General features: G+C 34.7%; 3 protein-coding genes across 8 annotated transcripts; 1 reads left to right on the top strand and 2 right to left on the bottom strand.

The window, feature by feature from the left end:
• Positions 1 to 1,325: 1,325 nt before the first annotated feature.
• Positions 1,326 to 2,114, bottom strand: LOC121235350. The gene has a single exon (XM_041131698.1). It carries the CDS (start codon positions 2,112 to 2,114, stop codon positions 1,326 to 1,328), a length of 789 nt encoding a protein of 262 aa, XP_040987632.1.
• A 6,105-nt stretch (positions 2,115 to 8,219) lies between these two features.
• LOC121235673 lies at positions 8,220 to 13,855 on the top strand. 4 transcript variants are annotated; one of them, XM_041132035.1, is made up of 8 exons: positions 8,220 to 8,370; positions 9,205 to 9,503; positions 10,380 to 10,451; positions 11,138 to 11,205; positions 11,494 to 11,650; positions 12,666 to 12,746; positions 12,864 to 12,953; positions 13,431 to 13,855. In XM_041132035.1, exons 2-8 carry the CDS (start codon positions 9,225 to 9,227, stop codon positions 13,506 to 13,508), a joined length of 825 nt encoding a protein of 274 aa, XP_040987969.1. In that variant the 5' UTR covers positions 8,220 to 8,370; positions 9,205 to 9,224; the 3' UTR covers positions 13,509 to 13,855. The 4 variants fall into 4 exon arrangements, with proteins under 4 accessions (XP_040987969.1, XP_040987967.1, XP_040987968.1 ...); XM_041132033.1 differs by having other exon boundaries at positions 12,864 to 12,954; positions 13,384 to 13,855; XM_041132034.1 differs by having other exon boundaries at positions 12,855 to 12,953.
• Positions 13,856 to 16,915: 3,060 nt separating this feature from the next.
• Positions 16,916 to 21,980, bottom strand: LOC121234945 (probable arabinosyltransferase ARAD1). Of its 3 annotated transcripts, XR_005934474.1 has the most exons (4): positions 21,696 to 21,980; positions 19,995 to 21,504; positions 18,138 to 18,811; positions 16,916 to 17,680 (listed from the first exon to the last, which is right to left on the bottom strand). XR_005934474.1 is itself a non-coding variant. In XM_041131102.1 (3 exons), the coding sequence occupies exons 2-3, from the start codon at positions 20,970 to 20,972 to the stop codon at positions 18,305 to 18,307; spliced, it is 1,485 nt and encodes a 494-aa protein (XP_040987036.1). In that variant the 5' UTR covers positions 20,973 to 21,591; positions 21,696 to 21,980; the 3' UTR covers positions 18,098 to 18,304. The 3 variants fall into 3 exon arrangements, 2 of the variants coding, with proteins under 2 accessions (XP_040987036.1, XP_040987034.1); XM_041131102.1 differs by lacking the exon at positions 16,916 to 17,680 and having other exon boundaries at positions 18,098 to 18,811; positions 19,995 to 21,591; XM_041131100.1 differs by lacking the exon at positions 16,916 to 17,680 and having other exon boundaries at positions 18,098 to 18,811.
• Between the last annotated feature and the right edge of the window lie 1,278 nt (positions 21,981 to 23,258).

Raw genomic sequence — 23,258 nt, 5'->3', positions numbered from 1 at the left:
AATGTTCAAGCAACAATTTAGAATGTAGATTTGAGATGAGCTAGCAGATCAATTGCACAACACTATTCATATGTTATTCTCACAAAAGTTTCTTGATCATTTCATACACCATCTGTTCTTATTAATTCATTTATTCGCAATGTGGAAAGTAATGATAGACATAATTTTGTTCAATTACACCAATCATTTCATTAAAAAAAAAATTATACAATGCCTTCCCAACTCAAAATGTGTAATTAATGATTTTGATACATGTGAAAGTTTCACAAAGCACCCAAGCCTTGAGACATATGATGCCAAATGTAGTTGTGTTTAGACATAACATATTCCTGCAAATGTAATTAAGAAAAAAAGGTTTCAAATAACAGAATTAAATCAAATTGTTTAAATAAAAATACATGTTCAATCATAGTTAAGATCGTGGCATAATCTTTAGACATGTCAAATGTAATTAAGAGAGCGATCACGTCTGGAGATATGTCAAATATAGTTGAGTTAGTATCTCCAATATTCCTAAAACAATCTCTTTCAGAAAATCCAAATGTAAATTTAAAAAACTTATATAATTAGAAACTTAATCAAGAAATTTGAAGTATATATGTAATGGACAATTGCTTCTAACACGCCCATCTTTCCTACAAATACTACATCGTCGCTTTTTCATCAGTCCATTTTCTTTTAGATTCTTTTGTCTTAATGATTTGGGTCTTCCTTTAAACCGAATTTGTGGAGGATCTTGTAATGGAGAATCTTGCAATGAAAAGTTTGAGAGTACTTGACTATTCACCATATGTCCCTTAGTGTTTCTCACATCAACATAAATTCTCTCTTGCTCTAAATCAACATTCATCAAGAGAAGCTCTTGCTGGATATTCTCAATGCCAGCAAAAACATGATGATATTTCTACTTGCCACTAGTGCCTCATCGCCGCATATCCCATGTGTCATGTGATTCTTTGCATTGATTGCCCACCTCCCTAAAACATAGGACTGCAACATGTTGTTTGTTTTAGATTTTTTTCCCCAAATATGTAGGTTGTGCTCGCATAAAAAGCCAATAAACTCAAATATACAATATTTACAAGAAACATTGTGCATTGATATCTCAAGTGTGACTTCGTATGCTGGACTTTCTTTTCCATCAAGTGTCACCAAATATATTTTTCTTCCTTCTTCCTCGCGAGTTTTAGAAGCCTTGTATCATTGGCTATTAAATTACTTTTTTTGGAAGATCAAAAATTATTTTCTTGTGTAAGACATTCTCATAATTGGCTCGGTAATTTTTGTCGTCACATCTTTCTTTTTCTCATCAAGTTAACTGGCATTCAATACCTTTTCATACTCTCACTTCGTTGAGTTATGGATATTCTATTGTACTTGGACAAAGTCTCTAAACTAGCACCGTACTGTTGACTGAAATCTTCCAAACTAGCATTTCCTCTATCGAGTTTGTCGCACATTCCGTGAGCGTGTTTGATCTTCCCACAGTGATAACAAAAGTTTGGTAATTTTTCATACTTGAAAGGAATCCAATATTTTGAATTACCCAGATTTAGAAACCTCCCTCTCGCCAAAGGCTTTGTGAGATCTATCATTACTTTGATCCTTAGGAAACTCTCCCAGCAGACTCCACTGCTATCTGTATCCACTTTAAGAACCTCTCCCACTGCTTTGCCCAGGTTTAAACTAGTGTTAGCGTTCATCCCTGCAAATGGAAGGTCATGGCATTGCACCCAGAAAGGTTCATATTGGAGCTTCATTACCTTCCAGGACTCAAATCCTTCACAGTCCTGTATGCAGATTAAATTCTTGTTGAAAGACCAGGGACGACCCTGCATTATTCTCTTTTTATCATCCCTCTCCTTTAGCTCCACCAGAAATTTATTTCTTCCTACTTCCTTGAAGACTACCTTACCTTCTACTTGCCACACTAGTGCCATGGTACTTCTAAATGCACCTCTATTCACTTCCTTATCAGAAGCCACACACAGCATGAAACAATGTTTACTCTTTGATTCTGAACTGATCACATCTTCATTACTGACCTCCACCTCCTGCTGCTCCTCTTCCGTCAGTTTCAGGCCCTCACATAAGACTGACAAGTCACTCTCCATGCTAATCCTGCACAGACAAAAGTCTAGAAGGATAGGACTCTAAGTTTATTAAGAAACTTAGAGAGAGAACCTTACACTCAGAGAGAGAAGGACTCATAAGATTGGTTTTATAGTTTTTGGGGTCTGATGGGTATTTGAAAGTGAATTTGGACTTTTTCAATAAGTTTGGGTCTTGGACTAGCCCATCACACACGTACATGGGCAAAGTCTAATTTTAATGGGCTTGCTTATAATTTTATGGGCTAAATTGCTTAGCAACCCTAATAAGCAATCTCAACTTCTAAATTAAGACATAATCGTCTAATAAATATTAAATGAGTTTTAAACTAATTATTTAGCCCAAAAATCTATTAATCCACCAAATTAAATTTTGGATCTACGAACTATTCAAAATTATCCAATAAATCTCAATTGAGTTTTCCAAAGATGTTGGTCCATTAATACCACCCAAAATCATCAACTAGACCTTATTTAGCTTTAAAATAAACGTTTGGGCCTAATTAAAATTTTTAACCAAACCCAATAAATTAATTGTTCGTGGGCTTATCCAAGATAGCCCATTAAACATAATTTAGGCCTAATAAAATTATTCTTTTATTGACCTTAAAAATATTGGACCAAGTTGTTACAATTAATCTTGAAAGTTAAATCACATTATCGAATCTACATTTTCCCTCTCTCCTTTCTCACTCTAAAAACCCATAAAACTATCCATTCCTTGTGCCAATCTGTTGCTCCTTCTTGTAAAATTACTATTTATTCCAAAAGTTTAAACTGATGGGAATATGTAGCTTTAATGATTTGTATTATATTCTTAATACTCTTTCTCACGTGTAAGCCAGATTCTCCTTCAATGAGTTGCCAAACGCGTAGAATATTTAATTAAATATCATAAAAGATAGAGTCAGGATTCGAATTCAAGACCTCTACTTTAGGACAAGTGATGATTTCATAATTCACACTCCCTCCCCCCTCATCTCCTTTAAGCTTAAAGATCATTTTCATCAAGTTTTTCTTTCAACATGTTAAAAAAAGACTAATATATCGTATTCTTACATCTTTTAAGGAACGCGATGCCCAAACTAGATTTCATGGCCGGCCGCTGAAACTTTAAAATTGAATAAGTCGTGTATCATTTTAATATATGGACGGGCCTCGATCACACGCTGCCCAAAGTGGTGTATGTGCTTCGTGTGCCAACCACTTCCAAGACTCCTAATGCTGCACATGATGTCGCGCGTTTCATCAACTTTTTCTACGTACTGAAGGCATTCTAGATCTGAATATATTCATTCATGCCACACCATGGTCGATTCGTAAGCCCCATGTACCGGTGCAACCGGCCACCGTACGTGCTCTTTGGACATTAACAAAGATCCATGCAATCAGTTCGACTAGATCTGTATCTGTCTATATATCCCTAAAGATTGAAGTACCATGTGTACTCAATCTTTAGAGATAAGTTGAAAGCTGATTCATTACTGTATGCAAACCACTACTACTGCTGCCTGACCTCATGAGCATCAATCTATTTCTACTGCCATAATCCAATGGATCGGCCATCATTTTTTTTTATTTAATAATTAAAAAAAAATATTTTTTAATGATATTGTGAATATTTTTTAAATATTTAAAAGTATAAAAAAATAATGAAAAGAACCAAAAAGATAAAAAAGGAGCCGATAACCTTATCCAAAGAATTTGTTGATGGGTGTGGTACGATTCATAGAAAAAACTTGGGAGTGCTTTTCACGAGACTGCCAACCGAAACCACCACCGTGGAGTACCCTCTCTTGGATCAGTAGTTTATGGTTATGAGAACATGGAATCTAAAAGTATCATGTCAGTACAAACTTTTCCTTCCAATATATTATATTATATTATATATATATATATATATATATATTGAGTTACCAACTAAGCTATGGTATTGATGTTATGATAAAAGGTGGGGTTAATATATATATATATATATATATATATATATTTTTTTTTTTTTTTATGACGGCAGAATCATTCCACGGTAGAATCTTTAAGACTAACTCATGGAACCTAAATTTTTGGAGAGACTAGCACAACAACTCGCCGTCATGACCTTCCACTTAGATCGTACTTTAATCTCAAGAAAAATCAAACCTCTGACATGGGATTCATGCATACAAGTTCGCATTTATCACTTGGGCTACTCATAAGTGGGTAAATTGCCATATTATTAACTTGATTTTTTTAATGATATCTACACCTATTTGTGTTTTTTATAAGCGGGTTACGGTTATCTTTACAATCTAAATATCTCACAATCACATAATGCATGCATCTCAAGATGAATACCAAACCGTAGACTAATCGGGATGCTAAATAGAGCGACCTTTAGAGTCATTTTCGCTCTCACGATCTTGGAGTGACCTAATAATCATAACAAAAATGACCCTAAACGTGCCAATGAAACAATGCCAGGATGATCAAACAAAGAGACATAAAGGATTATTCCCACAATTATGAACTACCTACCTAACTCATGATCTTGAAATTTTTTAAAAAGAAAATCATTAGAAACACCATCAATGCCTACTAAAGTGGTAATAAAAAATTAAACAGTGACTGCATTTCTTTTCATTATTTTTCCCGGCCCCTCCTACCTTGGACGATTGAGAGATCTGCCACTTCAACAATCGAGCACTTGTTTTCCAAAAAGTACGCGGTGAAAAGTGAGGCATGCAGGTGCAGCTCAAGACACTATCAAGATACCTGATAACAAAAGGGCTTCATGCTGGCCAGCTAATGCTACTCGAGAAGAAAGGTTTGTGCACTTTTTTGTCTATTTACAGCTTGGATCTTGGTAGGTAACAAACAAACCCTGATTAATTAAACCTGTAATTGATCCACTTTACTAGCATTACATCAGAACCCAAAAATAACTTGAGGGTCACTATAGAGTCTGTGCTGTATATCTGTACCTACCAAACTGGTTTTCTGGGATTAGCCGACAGCTTTCACAGGAAGCTTGACCCTAAAGAAATGGGCCATTTTCTTGTTATGTTTGCCACCCAAACTAATACATTAATACAGCACGTACGAAAAGTTTTATGTAGGAATTTTGAATAATTTAAGACACCCGAGTTTGTGCAGCATGGATATATAGGTTTTTTTTTATGGTTATTTGAATGAAGCGCCCTGTCTTCATATATATGTTAAGTGACGTCGCGCCAAGAATCATGAATTCTAATTGAGGGGAGTAGGGATAAGATATCAGAACCACATTAGCTTTGAGTTGAGATGATATAATCGTAATGAAATGATTTGAGTTAATATATTTTATGTAATTTAGAGAAATAAAAGAGAAAAAATTGAATAAAAATATTATTAAATTAAAATATTATTTTTATTTTAGAATTTGAAAAAAATAATTATTTTTTATATTTTATTTGAAAGTTTGAAAAAATTATAATGATTAAGTAATTATTAAAGAAAAATTTTAAATATTTAAAATTGAAAAACGTTTGTGTTTATGATATTTGAATATTGATATGAGATGAGATATATTGAGAAAACTTTATTATCCAAACCAGGCTAAGAGATTAGAAAACATATTTTCTAGGGTTTGTAATGATGTGGTAGAGATCATCAAAGGCAATGATATGGTTAGAACTTTGCTATGTTTTCATTCCCCTTTTGTTGAGAATAACACAATCGCTATCATAAGCATGTACAGGAGTTATGCAATCGTTGCATCTCACGTCGATGGACCCTTGACCGACTCCGATGTCGTGGAGAAATACATCTCCTTAACTACTACAGTTCATTTCGAACTAATTCGATAATTTCGATTTATTGCTGCTTTCACGTCTAATGGTGGGTGTTGTTGAGTTCTTTAAAAGCTCATTTATGGAACTATCAATCCAAAGCATCCTCAAGAGTCAAGATAACCTTCTCTTAATAGTAGCCTATTGATCAAGAGATGATCAACATGCAATTCAGATTACTTCGATGGCCTTGATTTTCTCTCAAATTTTTTAGAAATGTTTTAACAATAAAAAGATTTTATAAAAATAAATTTACAAACTGACATGATTTATGTGTTATATATATCAGTTTGTAAAGTTATTTTTATGAATTTACTTATATAAAATCCTTTATTGCTACAGCATTTTCCATACTTTTTGTTTTAGTTACTTATTTGACTATTTAACACTCGTATCATATTATATTTTGGTAGTGTCTATAATCCCAAAACATTTTATATATTGGGATGTCTGTGTGATAAACTCCAAGTTATAATACCAAAAAAATAAAAGAAAAAAAAAAAGAAAAAGAAAAAACCAAGTTATAAGAATAATAATGGTATTTAGATCTTGATAAAGAATAGTATTATTTAAAAGTTTTTACATCACATATCATTCACATGATATAATTTACACCACACACCATATCATATGCACTTGCAATTTTACGCACATAATTACTGACATATCAATTATTAAAATGGTAAAAATTTTAAAATTTGAAACTCAAAACTCGAATTATAAAAGAAAAATTTATAAGACTATCATTGAATAGATACAACATTATATGTAAAATTGTGCCCGCATGGAACACTACTATGTAAAACTACTCATTAAGGAGTCTCTTGGATTGAGAATCACTCTTAACCCATCCTATTTTATCATTATAATTTTTTCAAATTCTCACATAAAATATAATAAACAATTCAATTTTTTCAAATTATAAAACAATAATAATATTAAAAAATAATATTCTAACACTATTTTATTCAATTTTCAATTAATTTAAAATCATCTCATTTTACTATCTAAACAGCTCCTGAGCACTGGCATTGGCTTCTTCAAAAGCCAAGAAACCAATGTATCTTCAAATTTTGAAGAAATGTAGATAAAATGATCTACATATATTGGCTTCTTCAAAAAGTAAAAGTTTGAACTATGAGTTACAGTAATTTTAAATATGTCTTCAAATTTGAAGATGTACTGTTCATCTTCAAAAGTAATATTTAATTGTAAAAATTACCTCAATTGCTTTACTTTACAGTTTTCATTTCTCACGGTTTTTATTTCCCTCGAACACCATTTCACTTTTATTAATTAACAATATATTATTAATTAACATATAGTTAGTTTTGAAATATGTGAAGGAAGAAATATTATTATTAATTAATACATAGTTAGTGTAATTGTAAAATATATAAAAAAAATTTAAAAAAATATTATTAAAAAATTATATTATATTATTATTTTGATTAATCTAATATAGGGTTATGGGCATGGCTAGAGAGGTTTTGAATTTATGGAAAATATTTACTTTTCATCAAATTTGAATATGACTTTGATGAAGCCAATGCTAATGCTCTTGCACCTGGCATTGGACTAGCCAAATGCTAATCAAGTTCAAATTTTGACTAAATTTTTCCAAAATTAGTTGTATTGGACTAGACAAATCACTTCAACTCAAGTTATGAGTGACAATAAATGGAAAACTAAAGTCATATTTGGTGAGTTACTATTTACCAATAAAAATAATATTTCATTAAAAAGTATTTCCTTTCTCTTCATTTCTTCTTCATGTTAAATAATTTATTTGGATAGTAAAAATTAAATTATTAATTAATATATGAAATGTATTTATAAAATAGAAAAAAATTAAAAAAATCATTAAAATATATAACATTATATTATTATTTTAATTTTGAAATGACTATAATGTGAATTAACCTTTTCAAAAATTTTAATTTTAACCAAACCTCACGTTTCTTAGTTGTTTTATTGAGAATATCTAAAATATTTTCTAAATACTTCACTATTATTTATTATTTTATTATTATTTATTATTTATTAATATTTATTATTATTTAATATTTTATTATTACTTTTTCATTATTATTGACGTGATATTTGATAATATCTTATTATCTAAAGACATATGCCCATCCATTGCCAATGCCAAGGACCAATTGGAAGGTCCCCGGATGAGGAAGACGCGTTAAATTGAGGGTAAAATCGTAATTTTGTACTCGACTTTGAACGGACGGTACCGAACCTAGCTAGAAGTACAAGTAGGTCCAGCTTCGTCTACTCCGAACCTAATCACAAGCCAATTCCCTCGTATATAAATACGTAAAACAATCACTCTCTCTCTCTCTCGTGTTCTTTGTAACTTCAAAGGGAAAATAGGAGGTCGTGTTTGCCGTTTTTTTTTCTTTTTTCCTCAGTCCAAAAGAGAGTAAATTCGTGGAAATCTTCAGGTACTTTCACCTTTGGCTTTTTCTTAATTTCCATAGCGTCCCCCCTTTTTTTTTGTTAATTTTGCTTGGGATTAATGAAAAGATCCCAAATTGGTCGAAGTTTGGTTGTGATTGTTGATTCTAGTGTCTTGTGTCGGATGGTTCTAGAACTTTGTTGATTCTTTGTTTTTTTTCTTGGCATTTTAGTTGGGATTTTGGTTGCTATTGGGCTTTGGAGTTATCACTTTTGTTTGTTTGAGAAAACACAAAGCAAAAAGAGAGATTGAAATTTTGAGTTTCTTCTTTGTTATTTTTTATAAGTAATTCTCTCTGTTGTTATTGTTTCACTTACTGTTTGTGGGAATTGGGTTTTACTGGGTTGAATGGTGTTTTCTGCATTTTCTGAGCAGCCAAACAGAGAGCCGATATGGGTTGGCTTTGTAAGGAATTTGAATCTCCTCGTACGAAAATGTTGTCATTTTCTGTTTTAGTTTATTGAGATATTTCCGGAAAATAAAGGGAAAAATTAAAACAAAAAGAAAAGGGGAATGCGGAATCTTATGCTTGTGAGCTGCGGTTACCAATTCATCCCGTCACTAATTCCAAATTTTCAATTGCTTTTTCTTGCTGTCTGATGAAACCGAGAAAAGTAGAAGAGAACTGAATAATTCCATTGTGATGTTTTATGTTTCCCTAGAGAGAAGCACAATACATGACGTAGATATTTTGAAGTCTTGAACTATAGCTGTATAAGTCGTAAATTGTATGGAATTAACTGGAATATCAGTTTTCTTTTGATGAATTCGAAGCTTTTTCTTTTGATGAATTAACTTAAAGGATTTTATGGTGAATCAGGAGCTGTGGTTTGAGTAAGAATGGGTGACCATGTGGTTTTGTGTGTTGATGGCCATGTTAAATCTGAGAATTTGCATTCAGTGCAAGGGGCTGAGGGAGTCCCAGGATCTTCTGGAGAGGGTTCTGGCTCACATCCTGCTCATCCACCCACTTGCACTATTGATGTTGAGAGAGTTGGGGAACATGGTGTGTCTGAAGAAGAAGAACCACTGATTCAGTCAGTGGAATGTCGTATCTGCCAGGAGGAGGACAGCGTTAAAAATTTGGAGGTCCCTTGTTCTTGCAGTGGTAGTTTGAAGGTATTCTCTCTCTCTCAGAAACAATGCTCTTCTTTCTGAATTTGATGTTTTTGGATGTCTTAAGGGTTTTATTTTGGCATAAATTTGCTGACAACTTTCCTTTAATACACCTAACTGGTCATGCTGGTCTCGATATAACACAATACAAAAGGTAATTTTGGCTATACAATTTGATAGCCTTTTCCCTGGGAACACAAGGTCTCTCCTGAATTTTAAAAGGAGAGGTACTTCCACTTGGCTACAAGTGTCGGCAGTCATTATTCATATGTTTTTCTGATTGAAAAACAGGCAACTTTCACATATATATGGCACCCTGTCTTACATAGGAAACTTCATGTTAAGGACATATTGCTCTCGTCAAGCTAGCTGGTAGTTTTGGGCTGTACATTAGTGGCCTCATAGCGGTATTTGTCATGTGTATCGGCTCTCTGTCACACACACACACGCACAGATATGGCCTCCTTTTGTTGTAGCTGACATGTTTGAAGCATATTCCCAAAAATCAAACCCCTAGGGGTTGACTCAAGTGGTAAAGGCCTTGGGCTTGGGGTTATGCTCCTCCTAGGTCTAAGGTTCAAATCCCCTTGGGTGCAAATAATCTCTAGGGGCCATCAGACTGGGGGATTTTCTCCTTGAATTACCCTAGGTGCACTTGCGGAAAACTCCTTGCCGAGGGCCTGTGCACCCCCGGGATTAGTCGGGACGTTGTTCCTGGACACCCGCTGCCAATAAAAAAAATAAATATTCCCAAAAATCAATTCTTGCATTTAGTATTCCATTCACATTTCTCTTTTAAAAATTCCATTGAGTTGCTGTAATAAAGCTAAAGCCTCCAAAACTTACAACTTCTCCCCTGGCCCCCTCTTTTTTATGCAGTTTGCTCATAGGAAATGTGTTCAGCGATGGTGCAATGAGAAGGGAGATATTACTTGTGAGATATGTCATCAGGTAAGCCCATGCATTCTTACCATCTGTAGTTGTTTCTATCTTAATCTCTGTTTGGTAGAAAATCTACATAAATGATTTATGTATGTTGAGTTTATATTATTTGAACATTGAAATATTCATTGAGACGTAGATATAAGCAACTTGTTTAGTTTCAGAAACTGGCAATGGTGATAGTTTTCTATTTCTGAGTGATGTGAACTGTAAGTCACAAAATAAATTGTTCAAGGACGAGCTATTGTGTCTGTTGTTGCATAAGTACCAAATGAGATATTGTGGTAAATTATGGTATACAAAAGAACTTGATGCCTTATTTTAAATACCTGGCTATCTTTTTTAGCATGCTCTTATAGGCCTCACAAAATCCAATTTTTACCATGCATAACTGATATCTGGGTTACTTCCACTTACACTGGTAAAAAAAGAACTTGATGCCTTATGATCTTTATGATTAATATTGATGAAAATTGCTTTTTAAAATGTTACAGTTACATTCAAAAAGTGTTGAATTTTTTAGCTGCATTTGGCACAGACATGGGTAAGGATGGGCTTTTGGTCTCATATTTAAGTACAATATGTGAGCATGTTAGTGTGCATTTGCTTAAAGCTTATGTTCGTATGTTCTTCCAATTATGACTTAAGAGGTCATGTGAGTTTATCTCCTTCACATAGAAATCCTGTCTTTGCAGCCTTACCAACCTGGCTATACTACCCCACCACCTCCACCTCACTCTGAAGATACTTCAATTGATATAAGGTAACTTGACGCTGTCCCATGCATTTACTATTCTCATTGATGAATTATATTGATTTCTTGGCGTATGGATACAGTTGATAAAATTTTTGAACTATATACAGAAACAGGCACGTACGGATACAGATACAAATATTTTCCGTCACACACACATTGCCTATTTCACTATGTTGTACTCTTTAGTATTTACATTTGTCCATACAAATAGAGATTCTTTTTATAGGGATTGCTACGAATGGATCTGTTCTTACATACTCATGTACTGGAAAATTTGATTTTTATGTCTCACAGTGAGGGTTGGACAATTTCTGGTACACCTTTGGATTTGCATGACCCTCGACTATTGGCAATGGCAGCAGCGGAACGCCATCTTTTGGAGGCCGACTATGATGACTATGCGGATACTAGTGCTGGTGGTGCTGCATTTTGCCGCTCTGCTGCTATAATTGTACGCCATAGAACCACCTTTTTTTTTTTTTTTACAAGTAAGAAAAATTTATTAGACCACATAATTAGGCATAGCCCAAGTACACATGAAGTATACAAGAGAAAGTCACCTAATTAAAAGCTAAGAGCTGAAAAAACAGCATGAAAGTCATTAACTAGTCCCATTCAATACAATAACCGAGGCCCAAAGTGACAACATATGAAAGAAAAAATGTCTAATCCCTCCCACCGAACGTTCTCTATTGTCAAAACAGCGCCCATTCCTCTCATTCCAAATACACCCACATAAGGCATAGAGGCACCATCTTGCAAACAGCCGCAATTTGTCGATTGCCTTAATACCTCTCCAACAAGCCTAAAGACTCAGCACCCTCTTGGGCATCACCTTCTTCTCCATCGTGATGTGGTTAGGCTATATGGGATGAGATTTTTGCTAGGCTTGGCATTGCTTGGGTGTGTAGGAATCAAATTCTTTCATGACTCCTGTCATCTAAGGAATTTTACATGTTGTCCTTGGGATCTTGTTTATACTGGTTGACAACATCCAGACCTTATTGTAAGTTGTGATCTGGATCTTTTCATAAGCAACACCTGGGATACACCCTCCCAATTGGAAAATAAAATTTAGGCGATGCTTGGAGAATGAGATGAGATGAGAATTTTGTGAATAATAGTAAGATGATTTATAAATAGTAGTAAGATAGTTTGAGTGTATTTATTGGGTTTTGGGAAAGGAGAGAAAAAGTTGAATAAGAAATATTATAAAGTTAAAATATTGTTATAATATCATTTTTGTTTTGGTATTTGAAAAAATTGAATTTTTTTTTGTTTGAGAATTTGGGAAAGTTGTAATGATTAGTTTGAAAGTGTTTGTATTTGAATGATATTTTTAAAAGAAATGAGATGGTATAAAGATGAGATGAGATGGGATGAGATATGTTTCCAAACATCCTCTTAGTCTATTACATGATATTATAGTATCAGTACACATTACAATACCGCTTTTTCCTTGGCAGTTAATGGCTCTTCTGCTGTTAAGGCATGCTCTATCCCTTGCCAGTGCTGATGGAGAAGATGATGCTTCCGCCTTTTTCTCTGTATGTAGGATATGGGTCTTTGAGTTTGTCTTTACGAAAATCAATTATAAAAAAGAGTTTTGTCTTATGAAAATTCACATTGTTGATCTGTTTAACTTAATTGTTTAGGTTTTACAGATTTTCTTACTTCGGGCTGCTGGCTTTCTTCTGCCATGTTACATTATGGCATGGGCCATCAGTATATTGCAGCGACGAAGGCAAAGACAGGTTAGCATTTTGATTCTGCAGTTTTGGAGGAAAGAAATTTTAACCCAAATATGTTCCTTGATATGGCCTTTTAGTAGTGATGAGGTTGATTACAAAAGGAAAGCCAATGTATTTTTTGCACTGTGCTTTGAACTACCTTTTTAGTAATTTAAGAGAAGTTTTCCACCTAGATATGATTGGAATTGAACTGTTGAATCAGTAAATGGTCTGTATGTTACAAATGGGGTCTTCTTGAATTTCTCTTTGTTCCTTTTCCTAGTCAAGATCTCTCTCTCTCTCTCTCTCCCTCTCCCCACACACACAGACACAGTTTTAGTGCATTTGGGTGTCAAATCGTACTTTGAGAGTTGCTGGCTTGTGTTATTGGTTATTCAATAATTTTATTGATTTTTTCCCCTAATTTGTCCACGAATGCTATTACATCAGGAAGAAGCAGCAGCACTTGCAGGAACTGAAGTTGCTGCATTTATGCTGCAGGCTGGACAACGTCGGGGCTTGCAGTTCACCCTTGCATCTGGACCTGCGGTGATTCCCCATCAAGAACCACTTCAATGATATGGTGTACATAACAGTTGTAGATTCTAAAATGCTGATGCAGAAAAGTTGGAATTGGAAATTTGAGCATGTCGTTTAAAATTTGATACTAGCAGTGGAAAATTGGAAGGCCCTTTTTTTTTTCTTTTGTCAAGTTGCATCTTTAATCTCTCTCCCCCCCAAAAGAAGAAAAACTTCAAATGCCCTCCCATTTTTTCTCATGATGTTTGTACATATATCAGTGGTATTACTGCTGCATGGGGAACTTCTTATCTTGGTAGAGCTATTTCCATAGATTGTACGGATTATGATATTGGTATCAGCATGTTTATAAGAACTTGATGGCGGTGGAAGACGTTTTCTTTGCACAGGACGATACTCATGGACAAGTAAAAACAGCACAATTCATTATGTTTGTCGCGTTTTAAAGTAGTATACCTAAGAATAAACCCTTGCTAGTGCTATTTGGCTTTTAGCGTTGTTTGAGCCACGCCATGCCCTATAGCAAGATACTGGTGCTATGATGATTTTCATGACATGGTTCCACTTCTTTGTTGAACGTATTCTTGTGGCTTCTCATGATCTCTCTCGTATGATAAAGTGATTATCGGATCAGTGTTGATAAAGTGGACTACCATAAACTTCGGATTCAAAAGCGTAAAATGTTATGTTATGATCTTGATTTTCTAGTTAAAAGATTTAACCAAATCATCATCTAATAATCATTTCATTGAAATCTGATTGATGGGTCAATCATTCATTGAAGAGTTCAATGAAATAACTCACTGCATTAAATGCTATCGGTAAACTATGAACTCTTGCATAAAATGCAGGGAAGTGTCTATCAAGAATGCTGCTGGAATCCTATTACTTGGGGATCAGTGTTTAAAAATCTACAAAGACACCCTACTTTGATTTGCAACTTTGTCATTTCAAATCGAACGCCCATTGTGCATGCTTAGAGCCTAATACACCAATGTACGGTCTAATATTGTCTCTGTTAGTGGGGCCTTGGCGCTCAGGGTTCTGATACTAATCCCTGCTTCTAAGTTTTATTATTATTTTTTCTGAGCAATATGGCTGAAGGAGGATCTGAATTCGATATAAGTTGGTGTGTAAACACACTATTTACTGTAAAATGTTTTTCTTTTTTTTTTAATAACCCTTTTGTCATTGGATTTTCTAAGGGGTGCAGTAAATACATGGTAATAGCCCACATCCAAAGTGTTGGAGGCACACAACTTTCAAAGTGAAAGCCAAAGGTGGAGGCAACTCAGTTTTGGGTTTGGGATTGCCAACGGATGATTTAGGTTTCGTTTGTTTTTATAATTCCTCTCCTTTTATCTCAAATTCTTATATAAAATAAAATAAATAATTCAATTTTTTCAAATCTCAAAATAAAAATAATATTAAAAAAATATATTCTAACAATATTTTATTCAACTTTTAATTTTTATCTCATCTCATCTCATCTCATATATAAAAATAAACGAAACTTCAAATAAGTAGGTACATGATGTATAGGGCAGGAAGGTTTGAGAGGGAGGGGCCTCCCTTAAAGCTGGTTACATGTGATGGTGAAGGAAGATATTGGAAAGCAACAATTCATTGATTCTTTTGCTTTTCTATACTCAGGCACTCAAAGCAGAAGCCCCCACAGAGTATCTTACCTCTAATATACTTGGTTTGGACCACAACCACCCTATTCTTCCTTCTTAGGCTACTTTTCTCTCTCAAATACACATCTATAGCATATATACTTTTTTTTATGATAAATGATGTGTCAATAGACCAAAACATTTTGTATATATATTTTGTCCTACTTGTATTGAGTCACAGCATCCATCATGCATTAAATGACTTTGAATCTAATCCAAGTCCAAAACATTTAGTATTATATTTCCTATAATGGTTCATATTCTTCCCTCTATATGTAATTTATTATAGTTAGTAATTGATGAGTGCCGGATTTAGAAAACTTCAAAATCAAGTTATAAACATAATTAAAAAATTAACAATTTTCCTGTGCACCTCATGGGTACACGATGAGTTCAATATAAACCAAGATAATCCCAAGAGGTTGGCCCAAGTGGGCGAAGGCCTTGGTCTTAGGATATTATTTCGTTCAAGATCTAAGATTCAACACCTCATAGGGGTAAACAATCCTTTGGGATCACATCCCATGGTAAAAAGTCAGTGATTTAACCAGTTTTGTGTAGAAAAATTTTCGAAGATGCGGTGCAAGAGACTGGGATTTACTCTGTATGAATGAATCTGAAAAATCCTATCTTGGAGAGGTTCTCTGACATAAAATATATATATAAACCGAGTTAACAATCCTGTTCTTTTTTAGTTATTTTCTTCCTTGTTTGTGGGGTTTTAAAACTTCACGTAGTTGAAAGAAGTTTAAGGGGCGGCTTACAAAAAGGAAATGGGAGGAAGAGGGAAGAGAAGGAAAGATGGTCTTCATGGATAAGCGAGTAACAAAATAAAGAAAGAAAAGAAGACTAGGGCAGAAGATATTGAAACCAAATGAACGTGAAACCTTTGAGACTTCGAATATAGGAGGGTTTAGGAGCTGAGCAATCCGAAGAGAGAGCAAAGAAAAGCATAAAGGAATCCCATTTAGCACAAGAAACAAAGATTGTGATTTTCGTTGCGTTGATAGAAGAGCTTGGAATTCTAAAGTTAGTTAAGCATAAAGCAAGTCTAGGGTGCATAAAGCAAGTGTTTGTTTGTTTTTTCTTTTCTTTTCTTCTTCTTCTTCTTCTTTTTTTTTTTTTTTTTTTTTTGGAGGGACTCTATTCTTCCCCACCCATTGGCCATTCCCCCCAACGTCTCTCTACCTTTGATGGCTTTCTTGCTCCTGTACCAATCTCAATTTCTAGCAAAATTCTTGGAATCTTCTTTTTCCAAGTTTTAATATACTTCTTATAGTTTACACAGTCGAAATATCCTCTATAATATTCTTAATCTAGATAATTCATTGGATATCACATGTGATAACCATTGAAATGCTAAAATCTGTTACACTTAAGATCTTGATCCTTAAATGTTCTTCCAACTTCAATATTTCTCATAAACTAAATTGGAGGAAGTATAATTGCGTTAAACAGTCCTGTAATGCATGAGAGTGTGGAATTATAGATGATGATATCTCATGTAAGTAGAAACAATCTTCGACAAAAACAAAAAACAAAAACCAGCTTTAAAAAATGAGATGTTTAAGATGGATCTATTGGATTCAGCCTGCATGTAAAGCATTTAGCATGATTCAAGGACCTGTCAGTGTGGTCGGATTACGTGGTCAGTTGGCTAAAGAGTTCAAGGGTCTCTTGTTGGTCTTGGTTTGGTTAAAAAAGGACAAGGCAAATGACATAGAGATTTAGGGGAAACCAGATGCAAAGATACTTGGCTTCTCAAGAATAGTGTTCCAAACTATCTTTTCATTCAAACCCGTCAGAGTCTTCCAAAACAGCCTTTTATTGCTTCTGTGGCAGGCTTATGATTGAGGTGAATCTAAAACTTCCCTACATGTTCTGCGGGGCCACCTTGTGCTTTATGCTTTTAGCCTTCCAAATCCCATAAGAGATAAACCTCAGGCTTATTCTTATAGGAGGGAATAAGGCATAAGCAATAGGAAGTTCAGACACACGACATATTCTTGTTTTTGCAGAGTACAAGCATATGGGTCCTTTGGTTTGTAGAGGAGTCATTCTTCTTGTTTGTATGGGGGTTTTAGCTCTTCAACCAGATGAGGTTGCAGGCCTGAGAAGCATTGGCCTTGCTCTGAAATGGGACAAAGTACAATTACCATTTCTTGAACATTTGCGAGTCCTAGAGGCTGTTGCTGTGGAGGATACACATACAAAGCTCAGTTTGGCACCTGCACCTTCAATAATGTTCGATCCAAATCAGTCGAACAAAAGGCGAGTTCGAAAAGGATCAGACCCTATTCATAATAGGTGTTGACCTGCTGAAGCTTTATCTTCTACTGTGGAGAGGGAGGTGGTAAGGGGGCATCTCAAAGGAAGAGACGCTAGTGGCTATACCTGATGCAAAGAGAAACACAAGGGTGGTTGGCATCCTGCTTCCTCAGTAATTCCTTGAAGCGGTTTGGTTGAATTTCTCTATTTCCATTTGTTTCAGTCCAAGTTTTTTTGTCAAGCTGAAGAATTGCAGCTTAAACCAATCTGTGAGCCAGTAGTATCGTTGTTTCTTAGAATCTTGAAAGTCCTAACAACCAGCTGAGTAGGATACAGGAGTATGTGGCTCATACAAATACAATATATAGCAAATTTTCTATATGCGAAAAGACATGAATTTCAAAACATTTGCATTGGTGACTCTTCTTGCATCGTTACAGTTAACTAAAGAAAGCATTTTTCGTGAGTTTTTTAGCCAATTCTGCGTGTTATTTTATCCCATTGCATGCTTGCTCAAATTAATATCTGATGCACTTTTTCAAAACTTGGTTTGTGAACTCAGGTAAGCTTCGGTATATAGTACTTGGTCTTTCCTTGTTCAATTTTATGCTGGGTAGTGTGTTTCAAAGGAGGATGAAGCCGCAATTGTAAATCTAAAATAATTGATAGTCAGAACACCAAAGGTAATTGTAAATCTAAAAGAATTGAAATAAATCAAAATTACCAGTGGTGTAAATCATTATAAGCGAACGAAAGCACTAACAGATCTTCAAAGTGACTAAGCTTGTGCCTCTCTAATAAGCCCTTCATCTATCCGATTTTTGGTGATTTTCCATATACTCCAAGGTCAAGAAATCTCGGACTCTTTTAAGAGGGTGAATCATTCTGTAGTCAAAACTGAGATCTGCTGTATCTGTTATTCCTGTGGAGTTTAAAACGAATTGAAGATATCTTGCGTGAAACTTCTTCCCAAATCATATCCACAGCATCCCCAGGCTTGGATGGATACTGGTATTCAAAATGATGCGCAATCTCCCTCAATTTTTCCCACATTCTGGTCCACTTGTCTTGCTTAATTCCTCTAAGAAGTTTCAGTAAGTAACCCTTTTTTACAGCATCAGATCCATGGACAAATAAGCAAAACTCTGAGTAGTCTAAGACATCTTCGAATGGTAGCTCAATCTGATCGCTAATGATCACAGGAACACAATGACTTGCAATGGCATCAAAGAGACGATTTGAGGAAGGGGTGTCTCCAGCAATATTTAGGCAGAACTTGGATGATGACATCCCTTGGCCTGCACTGTTAATCCCATTTGCTCGAATGCTGCCAAATGTGAAGTGTATATCCTTCTCATCTTTGAGAAGGTAAAATAGTTCTTGGCGAATGATTCCTCCCTGGAAATAAACTTAAACTGAAGATTAGATTGATCTATGGGGAGTAAGATATCATTACTAAATTCAAAAGATTGATGTTGTCAAAGCTATATGGTTAAATGGGAAAAGGAGAAAGCAAAGCACCATAGACAGCTGGCTGAAAGGCCGACAATGATTACAAAAGTGGCCATCACAGCCACATTTAGAAAGCTAGCATTAGAAGTTTATTGTGTTTATCAAAGCTAGCATTAGAAGTTTATTGTGTTTATCATATCCCCTTGAAAACAAACAATCATTTTTCAAATGCTTTTCATATCTTCTGATAAGTTTTAGATTGTCCACTCATGAAACTAAAGTACTTAAATCATGTTTTACTATTGCCCATTTTAAATAGTGTAAGTCGATTACAAAGTGCAATTTGCATGAGAACCTAGGAAGCATTCATCTTATATAAGCTACAATAATGGTACAAAGGGTGATATGTCAGATCCAACACATACTGGTCCTGCCCATAAAGTCTCCCAAACAGCATTTCAATCAACAAAATAATCCTAACCATTTAATTCAGAACATTCTCGTAGATTGGCCAAGAAACACTTCCATTGTGTTTTTTTTTTTTTTTGTTCAGTAAAAATTTTCTTTCATTGTGTTTATTATATGAGATTCAAACCAGATTGATACTCAGAAATCCCCTTTCCCCCTGCCCTTCCCCTACATTTGTTGGATTTTTACAGTAATTAGAAGCAACTCGGACAAAAATCATAAATAAATGCCAGCTCTAACACAAATCAATGATCAAAATGTTACCCTGTCGTCTTTTCAAATTTTTATCGGAATTTATCACCTCAATATCACTTTATCACGAAGTACAAAAATATTTGAGTGATCTCCTTTAAACTGCAGTTATTCTGGAGTCTGAATCACATTTGAAGTCATTCCCAATTTCCAATACCAAATACAGGATACTTTTTTTTTTTATAGGAATATCAAATCCAGGATTATACAAGCTAATCATACCATTTCATAATATGTCTGATTCTTCTCAACACAATTCCAACAAGAATAAAAACGCATAAAGCATGTAGTATTAATTCCACGCTTTGGGGATAGAATAAGTCTATACAAAGAAGCGAGGTATCTAAAGGAAGCAGTAACAGAACGAATTGCTAAATAATTGATAGTAAAAGGGAAAAGGACAACTCACATCTTTCCTGTATATTGCCCCTTGGAAATATGCCAATATAGGACGTCTACCAAATGGGGCTGATTCACCATTGGGGATGGTCCTCACTAAATGCCTGTAAGGAGCAATTATGTCCTTCCCAAGATTCGCAATGTCACCTGGGTATCTTCCAAAATCTGCGAGCACAAACATGGCTGAACCCAACTTGCTTCTTGCATCTAACATGCTATTTGGATGGTGGGCAATAATTAGATGATCCTTTCCACCCAATCGCTTCCATTCTTCCTGACCCTTCAAAAACTTAACCAATTTTTCCTGCAATATCTGGTTAAGACTAACTTTCTCCTTGCGATGAAGCTTAGAATGCCTGTTGTAACTCAAAGATGAGAAGAATGGAACAAAAATGACATCTGCTAGACTTGAATTCTTCACTCTTATGGTGGTGCAGGGTCTAACAACATTTGGGGTGTTTGAAGACAAAAGATCAAGGGTAAGCCAGTACTCTATACTGTGTTGTAAATTCAGCCCACCTGGGTATGATGGGATCCGACTTGGGTTATTGACATTTGGCCATGTTTGATTCACCCTCCCCTTCCAACCCACTAGTCCAAAGTGGAATTCAGGAGGCAAGTCGTACATAAAAACCCTCAAGAGAGCCTGAGTAGCATCGCAGACAATATTTCTTTGCTTTCCTAGAGAAGAGATTTCCCTACTCGAATTGTTCACCTGACATCCCAATCTTCCACTTCTCATGGACCTTTCAGAATTAATTTGTGTATTCCCAGAGGGGATCAAAGGAAGTGTCGTTTGTTCACTTCTGACATAGGGTTTGATGTCAGCTGATGAGCTATTAACAAGGAAAAGCTTAAATACCGATGTGGGTATGATGGAAGTATTTCTAAATTCGAGAAGGAACACAGATGAAAGGATCAAAAGGAACATAGAAATGGTTACTAAGTAGAAAAGAAACCTCGAGGGAAGCATGCCCTTTTCCACCATTGCTGGAATCCAGAGAAAAGTGTGGGGTTCGGATGAAACAAAAGAGTAACAGCTATTAGACTGAAAAAAAAAGGGTTTGAATTATAGTCTCTTTCCAAAAAGATCAAATGGGCAGTATCAAAAGTTCTACAAACCCAAGCCAATGAATTGCTGGCTTATCTGTGCATCAAGCATCAATTTTAAGGGTCATCACATAAAAGAATAAGACTTAACTACGACTACCCAATAACAGGATCAGCTTGATTCTTACAAACGTAGAAAGAGAAACCCCCATCTGGATTGTGAAAGGAAACCCAGTTTCTCACTTTAAACCCTAAGGGTTTTGGAGAGGATTAAAATGTGTTATATGCCAGTACCATCTAAACACCACCTTTAATGAATCAACCGCCAATCTAACAAGGAAATTTCAATTTTCTTTTCCAAAAGAAAATCACGAACTACACCTATGGTAAACTTGCCGCACACAACCTCCAGTTTCTCCAAGAAAAAAAGTCACCTCTTTTCAGATTCATGATCAAAGCCAGTGATCAATCTGCAGACACAGGCATGTATTTCGTCATCTATTAGTTGTTAGAGCCGAGAGTAAATTTCTAGAAAATCACCTGAAAATGGAATAAAACTAAAAAAAGAGAGAATATAATGGAAATCAAGATCTTATCATCTGGGTTCTCAAAGATGAACAAATTGACAAACTGGGTTGGTGAGAAAGTGCAAGATGAGAACCTGCTCAGATTCGATCCTGAGACTTCATAACCTGCTACTATCTCTTCGAACTGTACATGGGCTCAGTCGCACGCACGCTGGTAGAAAGGTTCTTTACTATTTTCCTCGGCTTTCTGATGAATTTTTATAAAATTAAATTTGACGATCAATTTATGCGCTTTCTTTTGGCTGCTCTGGAGAAGTAGAATATTGAGGCTAGATTCGCAAAAGTATGACAATTATTTTTCTATTATTTAATTCGATTTTTCCTTCTTGAAACAGCTGCGCTTTCCCCAGTTTCCCAAAAGTTCAAATCTTTCCTGATATATTATACAGTTTTTGTAATAATTTCTAAGCAGGGTGTCATGCAGTGCGGGTGGACCCGGGGGAGCGAGAGAGAAGGACGTTTTGTTTCAGACATCTCGCAATCTCTCTCGTTCATAAGTTCTTTTTCTCTCTCATCACGTCTCTCTCATCGATCAACTCTCTCTCTCATTAGTGCTCTCTCTCATCCGTCCACGCTAGTCATTCAACAAAACGCACCGTTTAATAGACAATTAGGTGCGCACCTAGATGCAGCGAAATAGCGACTACTCTAAAGATTTATTTTTTTATTTATAATATTTTATAGATTGGGTTGTGTGGCTAGTGAGAATATTTTATTATTATTTATTTATATTTAATATTTTTTTTATTATTATTTATAAAATATCTAAGATTACCTTATTATCCGAACGCTGCAGATTGGATGAAATCTGTTTGGTTAGATAATTTGAAAAATGTGTTGTCTCCATGGTTGGTTCATGCAGATGGTGAGCAGGCCACCTACGAAACAGACTAACCACTATACACGTGTAGCAAACAAAATCTCTTCTCTTTGCCAACAAAAGGCTTTTTTTTAAAAAACAAAAGGCTTTTTTTTTCATTATTTTTTAAATTAAAAAATAATAATACATAGACAATAATTCTATCTATTTTATATAAAAATAATTTTACAATCTAACGTATTATATCAAGTCATGCCAACTTATAAATTTATTTTTTATAAAATATCTTTCTAACTAAAATATTTTTATAAAAATAATACTAAATAAAGTCTTGAAGTCCTGCATTTTGTTTAAAGAAAATAGACAAGTTCTTTAAATAGTAATATATTTGTTTAAAACTATTATATGAATAAAAGTGACTTTATGATAATTGGTTACGGTATTCTTATGTTTTTTTTTTTTTTTTTTAGAAACAACTTTCTTCATTGATAACGTGTTGTATTACATGATCTGATAAAATCTTGGAGTTTCCTCCATGTCTATTATATAATCTGAAACATATAAAATAGCTTTAGCTAGATTATGGGCAATAAAATTGCCCTCCCTGTTTACATGACTGAGTATATATGTTTCCATCTTTGTCATTGTAGTTTGAGTATCACTTATGATCATCCCGAAGTAGCTTCCATTTTGATTATTTAGTATGAGTTCAGTGACCACTTTTTAGAATCTCCTTCAAGTATGACCTTCCTCATTCCCAATTCTATCCCAAACTTTGTTGCTATCCCTGCTGCTATGGGCTTTGCTAGATTAGGAT

This window comes from Juglans microcarpa x Juglans regia, chromosome 6D (assembly GCF_004785595.1).
Source record: "Juglans microcarpa x Juglans regia isolate MS1-56 chromosome 6D, Jm3101_v1.0, whole genome shotgun sequence".
NCBI lineage: Eukaryota > Viridiplantae > Streptophyta > Magnoliopsida > Fagales > Juglandaceae > Juglans > Juglans microcarpa x Juglans regia.
The sequence above is the reverse complement of the archived record's forward strand: the minus strand, read 5'-3'. Positions and strand labels throughout refer to the sequence as shown.

Coding starts and splice junctions, on each gene's coding strand:
- LOC121235350 (XM_041131698.1), bottom strand. CDS start 2,114: ATGGAGAGTGACTTGTCAGTCTTATGTGAGGGCCTGAAACTGACGGAA.
- LOC121235673 (XM_041132032.1), top strand. CDS start 9,225: ATGGGTGACCATGTGGTTTTGTGTGTTGATGGCCATGTTAAATCTGAG. Junction 10,452..11,137: donor CTTGTGAGATATGTCATCAG/GTAAGCCCATGC, acceptor CTGTCTTTGCAG/CCTTACCAACCTGGCTATAC. Junction 11,206..11,493: donor GATACTTCAATTGATATAAG/GTAACTTGACGC, acceptor TATGTCTCACAG/TGAGGGTTGGACAATTTCTG.
- LOC121234945 (XM_041131102.1), bottom strand. CDS start 20,972: ATGGTGGAAAAGGGCATGCTTCCCTCGAGGTTTCTTTTCTACTTAGTA. Junction 18,812..19,994: donor GGGCAATATACAGGAAAGAT/GTGAGTTGTCCT, acceptor GTTTATTTCCAG/GGAGGAATCATTCGCCAAGA.